The following is an 8,716-nucleotide window of genomic DNA, read 5'->3' as shown; positions in this document are numbered from 1 at the left end:
CATAAAATGAAGTTGATTAATTCATGTATTTATTCATATATAATTTACGAGACCTGTGATAATTTAGCTGAAGACTTAATAAACTTTGTCTCTATTTTTGCGCACTTAGACTTCAACGGAATCACAGGTCCAATTCAACCAAACACAAACTTAAAGCTTACCTTAGGTGAAAGGATTTCAAGTTTGTTCTTGCTCCTCTTCAAGAGATGGGCCACATCGCTCACCTGAGTAATTTTGGCCATTCTGTTCTTTAACAGATTTCCCCTCTTGTATTACCTGTTGTAACCCCCCAGGGGTCATGATTTGGACAATCTAAAATATACACTACAACTAGGATGCTTGCAAATTTTCTTCCCAGGTCTTTCCTGAGACGTTTTTTCATATATATTTCAATGTAAAAGTTGGAGTCCCTGTTGTGGCCCCATCCTACCCCCTTGGATCATGATTTGAACAATTAAGAATCTACACTACCCAAGGATGCTTCAACATAAGTTTCAGCTTTTCTGGCCCAGAGGTTCTTGAGAAGATTTTTAAAAACCCCAACCTTTTTGTCTTTTCTTGAATATCTTCCCTTAGAAGGGGACTTGGTCCTTCAATTTACCAATTTCAATTCTCCTTTACCCAAGGATGCTACACTGGATCAACTTTCATATTGTATATAGTAGAAGTACAAAGACAAATAAGAAATTCAAATAAGTAAACATGTTTGAAATACCAGCATGCCAAATTTAGTTGAAATTGAACGCGTAGTATATAACAAATATTGTGATTACAGTTAAACTGTAGTATCTCAAACACCAATATCCAGAATACCATAGATATGTGGAAGTGAGTTGGAAGTCACAACAAGTTTATTTATAGATGTTTTAACTTTGATATTCTTTAGTCACTGGATATTTCAAATTTTCACTCAGTCCCAACATGCAATAATGAGATTGAACTTATTTGTTTTATTTCCCAAATCACCCATTTTTGAACATATTCATTTTCAATCCATTCGTGAATTGTGTACATTTTTTATAACTAAATAGAAACAAAAGATTTGTATCTTGTGATAAACAACTTTAATGCATAAAGCAGTTAACACATTTTCCTCACAAATTGGTAATGGTCAACCTTTCACTTTGTATTTTCTTTCATATTTCCATGAAACAAATCTGAAAGCCCTTAACAAGAGAATAACATTTAAATGGCAACACACACACACCCATTCTCTCTTTCTAAGGATTATAATTACTATCAAAAAAGTTGTTTTGCTGATTCACTTACGTAGAGGAAAATGGTACAAAGGAAATAAATGTTTTTTTCTTCTTCTTTTCTCTTGCAACACACTAACACACTATCCATATTGAGCACAAAAAGAACACTTAGAGTTACCCATTATTAACGAAAGATTAAAATTTACTTCCCTGGAATTTGAATGTCAAATTCCACTAATATATAGAAACAGGATTTCCTTGAAAGCATTGTAAATATTGCAAAACTTTTTGATGGTCAGAACTCAGAACTTTACCAAAAAAAATCCCAAGAAACTGGTATTCTTTATCTGTTGGGCCAACCCTCTTACTTACAATCAAAACTGCACAAACTAAAATAAATACTGATATTTAAATATAAATTCATTACAACAGGTTTAGCTACTATTACTAATTATTAATCAATATTAACTGTCAAAATTTCATATACTGATAAATCTTCGATCGGTTATTCCTTAAGTGACCTGCACATCAAAACATTTACAATGAGATTGTCATTCCCAACAGCATTTAAATTTTTTTGAGAACGTACAAAAAAAATATGTTGTAATTTCACAAGTATATTTATACATCTTTGGTGCAATCTTAAACTGAATGCTTTATCTAAGGGGAAAAATATAAAAATCTTATAATTATCTTTTCTAAAACTAAAGACAAATAAAATAGTCTGTGAGATTTAATCTTAGACATTTGTTTTTAATTAATTTTAAGTTTGGCATGTGCATCCCTTAGAATCTGAAGATATGACATTCAAAATAGAACAATGATATATTGCAAACTAGCAACTTTGAATCAAATGTATGTATTGATAACATTAAATGATATAATGCCCATGTAAGCAGTAAAGAGGACTAACTGTTCTGTAGTGTTACAGACACATCAATGTATGAAATCAAAGTAAAACAAATGGCAAAAACACAGAAATGACATTCTCATTCAATCACATTTGTAAATACATGTGTGCATACTAAGACACTCATACAGTTTCTATTTTCATCTCTCCTAATACAATGTTTTTAAAATTTTACTGTTAAAGATTCATCTTATTTATGTTCCACAAACATTCATTTACTTCTGTTTTTTTTTTAATGTAGTAGGAATAAAATCTTAAAAGAATGTAGGATTTTACAGTAAGTAATATGATTTCTTTTTTCTGTCAAATTGATAAACCCCTTCAACATGTGTTCAAAGCAACAAAGTTAACATCAGTTATATACATGTATCTGCATGTGCATTACAGCATACATATAAAAAATGGTCTTTCTGTTTTACATTAAACATAAATCTAGGCAGACTATATATCATAAACTAATTTAAAGTAAACCATGAACTTTATAACTGGATTATAAATATGGATAATGCTATAATATTTAAAAAAAAAAAAAAAAAACATATTTAGATGTATTGTAATTATACTATTTTTTCTTTTCACAATATGATGCTTTTCTCCCTATTGACAGTATTCATGTTGATATACAGATAATTTTTTCTTATAGCAAATATCACATTCAGCTTGGATTCTTTAACATAAGCTAATCTGGTATCTACAGAAAATTGATGTTAGGAACAGCCATAATCAACATTTAAAACAGCCGGCTTTTCTTCCTGGATGGTGAATCGAAGGGTGTATTATCTGGGGAGGACGTTCTCTTTCTTGTAGAGTCATAATTACGAGAAAATTCATCTAGAATAAATCTGTTTAGTTCCTCCATGTTGCCACTACTCCGGGGTAGAGCTCCGATTTGGGAGGGGGCGGTAGCACCTGGGGGCATACTGAAGCCCACACTGATGTTGGACATTGCACCATTTAAACCTGTAATTGTATGATATTTATTATCAAAATCTATGAAAATGTTATGTAGAATTAAACACATTTATGTTTAATAATTTTGATTTTTGAATTTAGAATTGAGGTCTATGTTTTCAGCTCCAATGATGTCAGAGAAATACCAAACTAGTACTAGTTTGTAGAAGTAGTTTGTACTAGTAGTTTGATCATCCTTTAACGTACCTACATCAAGATTTGAACAGGAGTAGCAAGCTTAAGGAGAAAAACAAGAAAAAATCCAAAGAGAGCTTTACTGTATTATTAATGATGTACATTTTTTTCTTGCTTTCAAATTTTAATAAAGTATAAATAGAGAAAATGATCCCAACCTTGGAGTGCAATGGCTTCTCTGAATGCCTGTAGATCTGGTTCGGTTCCTGAAGACAGATTTTCGGCCCCCTGTAAACGAGGTGAATGTGTCCTCTCGACAGACAACCTCGACGACTGGGAGTGTCTCACCATGGAGGAAGCATGTCTATTTCTGGCGGGGGGATTTTTACCGCACAAGAAAGCTAAAAGATCCTCTCTACGAATGTTACGACGTTTCTTTTTCACCCATGCCACAATGTCTCTGTTTCTGTGCTGTTTTCCCTTTTGTATACCCAAGTCCACACAAGTATGCAGTGAATCTACACCATCTGAAAATTGTACTTAATTTATAATTCACCTATTTTATGGACCCTAAAGGAATATCATCAACTATTTCATCATAGTATATCAACTTGAAATTCCAAACATTACAAAATATCATATGCAGTTAAAAATGGAAATGGTCTTTTTCATACTGGCAGTACTTCTTTAAATCATGTGTGTGTAGACTTGTATACATCATGGAATGTTCAAATCTAAATTTTATCCTTTAACCAAAATAAAGCTAAAATCATTGTTTGTTTGGAAATGTATAAAAACTCGTTTAAAAAAACTCTTCCTGGAAATGTTTTTGACCATAAATAAGAAATTCTTTAATTTAAACAATGCTTGGCAATTTACACATGCATCCCAGAAACATCTGTCTTAATTTACTTGATTTTCTTTAGATATACACAAAAACAGGATTCCGGCTTGATGGCAAATATCTTTACGAAAAAGTCGGAAAATAATTTGTTCATAGTTTATTTTGACTTTATCACCTGTCTGGATTTTAAATTACATCAATTTGGAAAAAATTAGTTCATTCCCCCTGAGACTGAAACCCTCTAAGCTGCAATTCCAAACAAACAATTTCTTCAGGATGACTCTAATATAGACAATTGTTTAACTGTTATAATTGTCTATGTGAAAGATAAATTAAAAAATAATATGCAACAAACCTTTGAACAAACTTGTAACATTTGATGCAGCGTTCTGAAATGGGACCCATAATGAGAGACCTTGATGTCGATCTGAAACACAAATTTGAATAAATTCAGTAAAAGTTTAAACAATAAAAGTACCAATGTATCCATATCATTCAAAGGCGGATCCAGGGCCAGCCCGCAGGGTGAGCGCCCCCCTGTTTGAAATTTTTTTTATGTAAAACTTATATGTCCATAATCCTAAAACCAAGGGGAAAACATCTATTATTTGTAAGATGTTGTCAGCTATGGGGGGCTTTGCCCCTGGACCCCCAAAGAGGACCTCGCCTTAGACCCACTGGGGGCTTCTCTACAGCCACCAGACCCACCTGCTTTCTTTTCCCCCCCCCCCCCCCCACGCGTTACAAAATTTCTGGATCTGCCACTGTCATTGCTTTTTTTTTTGGTAGTTTCCCCTTCATATTATGATCACTCAGTTTTACTGTACATATAAGGTGCGGACAATCCCCCGCTCAGAGATAATATGTTTCTCAATTTTCAAAATTAACGGAAAAGTTATATTTTTCTAAAATCATGTTCTCAGTAATGCCATCTTCAAAACATATTATTATTTCATTTTACTGAATGACTAATCATTTGACAATCTTTTTTCAAAGTTGACAATTAAGCATATTTAGTGGAAAATGGGTTTACTAAAGCCATAAAAAATGAATTTTGAACATGAATGGGTCAAGTCTTCATTTTTGGTTAGTGCTTAAATGATAGAAAGGTGAATGTGAAATCTCTTTCATTTGTCCAAAAAATGGAATCTGAACCCATTCTATATGAAAATCAAACTTTTCTGAAAAAAATGCACGCTTCAACAAACCCGTTCATTTAAATCACACTGACAGACATTAATGATGCATATACTTAGTAGCGTAGTGGTTAATGTGGTCAGTCTTGTAACAAACCCTGTGCTATGGAGAGTGTTCAAATCATATGTGAAGCTTTTTCTTTTTTTTCACAAATCTTAAAAACATGAGTTAAAAAATAAATTATTCATAACATAGTAAAACAATGAAATACAGAATAAATGTGTAAAAGATGATATAAACCATATATATTTTTTTTAAATATTGCTTTCATGAACTTTTATGAATGAGAAATGTCTTTTCTCAGAGCGGGGGATTGACATCACCTTGTATGCTTCCATTCTTGATACAAAGAAAAGTTTATACATCTGTAGACTGTACATGTATTCATAAATTTAAAGTTAAATAACAAAAACAACAACAAATATATTTTTTCTGAATTCATATTAACTTCTATCCCTTGAAATATCAAATATTGATTTGGCATAATCTTCTATTCAAAATTTGTCATGATTGGTTAGACCACAGACAGTTTTTCTTGCTAAAATTTACACATCAGATCTCAATAATGAAAACTGACTTGGAGATTCCTGAACAATAGCTTAAAGAGTTCTGTTGTAAATCTATGCAGTTTGAGAGATCTGTCCTAAGACTTATTCCATGACATACATAAAATGCATTCTAGTGGGCTCTACACTTTACCTAAACTTTACAGAGTTAGAAATCATGGAAATAGTCACTAATGTTGCTTTTCGTCTCAGTGCTAGGTATCTGAACATTTACTGGATTTGCCCCAATTACATGTTCGCCCAGAGTAGTATCGTCTCAGTGTTTTCCCTATATATCAAAGTAAATGGTTAGAGATCAGTTGTAACAGGCTAGGGTACGAGTTTTATGAACAAAATCTCTGTGGACTTTTCAACAAATTTTTATTTCATAGCAGCATTTTTGTCAATTGAAGCGGTCAATTTGGCCATTTGCCGGTTCTTAAGGAAAACACTGCATCGTCAAGTGGTTTCACCCCAATTATACCTGTAACCTGAAATTAATTTTAAATTTTTGTGGATTTTGAAAGTTTACTATGAGAAATCACCAATGTTTTTTTTTACTTGCAGATGTGCACTGGGAAAAGTGTTTAATACACATACAGTTGAATTTCGGTATTGAGAACTTTGGTATATCGAATACCATGGATATGTCAAAGTGATTTGGTAGTTCTACTGACTTCTTCTCTAAGTATTTAACCTGGGCTGTCACGGTTCCATAATCTTTCAGGTTGGGTCTGTTCTAAATCTTTTAGGTTTGATATTTTGGGGGTTTTTTTTGTTCGTGTATACAATAGAATAAAAACTCATGATTTGAATTAATTCAACAAATTTTTTTGAATTTTTTAATTTATTAACAAGCAGCAACATAATCATTAGTGACTAAATTAAAGTAGCTTCCAACTAGAAAAATAGTTGAACCAAACGATTCAAATCACATAATAATAATTTACTCTCAATATCTTGAATCATTGGATCTCGAATTTTTTCCTCTGTTTCATCAAGTTTGAGATAATGAGATTTGACTGTTTATTTAATGTTGAATAAATTTAATCTATACATATGTATTAACATATTCAAACAAAACCTAATATATTTGTTTTAAATGAAAGAAAATGAAAGAAAAGTTTGATCATCTATTGCTAATAATAAGAATTATCTGTATAGATCTGCAACTCATAGGTAAACTGAATTTATTTAAAGTGCATGTTCATTAATTATATAAACAACTTTTGCTTAGGCCTAAATTAACATTGTGGTATGTTTAAAGAAAACTGCAGGGTAGCAAAACCACTCAGGGCGAACAGGAAAACAGCGTGAAACCACACAGCGCAAACAAGTGTTCTAAGCGAATCCACCCACATTCAAATCTGAGATGGCAAATGTTGAACCTTCCATCTTTTTAATATATTCGATCAGTGCTTACTATCTATTCAAGATATATTACTATAGTCGGCAGTGACTCACACAAATTGTTCCGACGAAAATAGTTCCATCATGATAAGTAGATACAACAGTATTGTTTATGATAAGAATAATGCTGTGTATGTCATACGTAAAAGAAACCTAAAAGTAATTTTTTTTCTCCAAAGATCACTTTCCCCCGAAATGCAAATAAAAAATATTAATATTTTTAATTATCATATAGTTTCCTCTTAGAGAAAAAAAAAAAAAATCATTCTGTATGTGTAATATTATATGACGGAATTTTCAATTCCTGGCCTGATTCTGCTTGTGTGTAGCGTAGTTATAAAATGTGTAGCAAAACCCCAACCGTGTCGGAGATTTCTAAACTGAAAACCGGGTTCGTGTTGAAGTTCAGCATATTATGTTATATAAAATTTGAATTCTGTAAGTAAGTTCCTAGACGAATACATTAGTATATTTCAGTAATTTCAAAAACAAAGGGTTTCAGTTTAGAATTTCCCGGCCCGGTCCTGATTTTCCTAACTCATTTTAAACACACTTTGTTGCAAATGCAAATGTTAGAACAAAATATACTGAGTAGTTCAGCAGGGATTGTATAATTTAAATTAATCAGAATTTGTATTCATATGTTCTACCGGTAAATAAAAAAAAAAATTTTGTTTGCCAGCGTAACTTCTCGGCAAAACAAAATGTGTTTCTCCGAGGTCGCTAGATGCGTTTGACAACTCCATCGCATGTGTGTAGACCAAGGCTAACTGGTCTTGCGGACACGTGTACTGTTTCTTATGAGACTGGGTGACCGTAATGCTACAGACTCACGAAATTTACACCAGTTCCATAACTAAACACTAAGACAGCGCAGTTTATTTTTTATAAAAGTTATTAAACACTGTTAAACATATTAAATCTAAAAGTCGAATATCTTTGGATACGGGGTAACCCATACATATTCTTGTTAAATACAGCTATCCATTTTCGAGTAGTGCTTATTTTAGCGATTTCTGTTATTTTAATGAGTTTATTCAGTCAAACTCTAAAAATTACAAAATACTTAGTTCTGAATATGCTGAAACCAAGTGCAAAGACATGATAGTGATACAGTAACAGCCTATGTATTAAACTGTACTTAGAAGGGTGGAGACTACATTTCAGGTATTTTGCATTTTAATATTTATTTTTTGAATTACTATTTATACCTTTATACAACTGAGCAATAGCTGTTGCTGAGTTCTGAAATTGCAACCACAATTTCTGTTCAGCTAACTCTCGTTGTGTTTCAAGAGCTTCCTCCATATTGGTTTCACCATGAAGATCCTCAATACATTCTTCTTCGAAGCTATTCAGCCAATTATCTGGCACACGATCATTATGTTCATCTTCTTCGTGTTCCATTATAATTAAATGATATCAATATAAACGTCTCTCACTTAAACTATTTGCCATATATTCAACTAATTTTGTTTACTTGATACTCTGTCCTTCTGAATCAAAACCGGATGTCAAGTCTGCG

The 8,716-nt window shown here is 32.2% G+C and overlaps 1 protein-coding gene across 1 annotated transcript; it reads right to left on the bottom strand.

The window, feature by feature from the left end:
- Positions 1 to 1,041: 1,041 nt before the first annotated feature.
- LOC134241960 (HUWE1-associated protein modifying stress responses-like) lies at positions 1,042 to 8,709 on the bottom strand. The gene is made up of 4 exons (XM_062723973.1): positions 8,403 to 8,709; positions 4,395 to 4,466; positions 3,414 to 3,722; positions 1,042 to 3,069 (listed from the first exon to the last, which is right to left on the bottom strand). Exons 1-4 carry the CDS (start codon positions 8,596 to 8,598, stop codon positions 2,840 to 2,842), a joined length of 807 nt encoding a protein of 268 aa, XP_062579957.1. The 5' UTR covers positions 8,599 to 8,709; the 3' UTR covers positions 1,042 to 2,839.
- Positions 8,710 to 8,716: the final 7 nt, after the last annotated feature.

This window comes from Saccostrea cucullata, unplaced genomic scaffold (assembly GCF_032062105.1).
Source record: "Saccostrea cucullata isolate Sc308-1 unplaced genomic scaffold, CSIRO_AGI_Scuc_v1 ctg438, whole genome shotgun sequence".
NCBI lineage: Eukaryota > Metazoa > Mollusca > Bivalvia > Ostreida > Ostreidae > Saccostrea > Saccostrea cuccullata.
Note: the sequence above shows the minus strand (reverse complement) of the source record. Positions and strands in the feature narration are given on the sequence as shown.

Excerpts from the sequence above, each read along its gene's own strand:
- LOC134241960 (XM_062723973.1), bottom strand. The coding sequence starts at position 8,598 with ATGGAACACGAAGAAGATGAACATAATGATCGTGTGCCAGATAATTGG. Across the intron at positions 4,467-8,402 it reads TATTGCTCAGTTGTATAAAG|ATCGACATCAAGGTCTCTCA; the intron begins GTATAAATAGTA and ends TTTGTGTTTCAG. Across the intron at positions 3,723-4,394 it reads TGTTACAAGTTTGTTCAAAG|ATGGTGTAGATTCACTGCAT; the intron begins GTTTGTTGCATA and ends TACAATTTTCAG.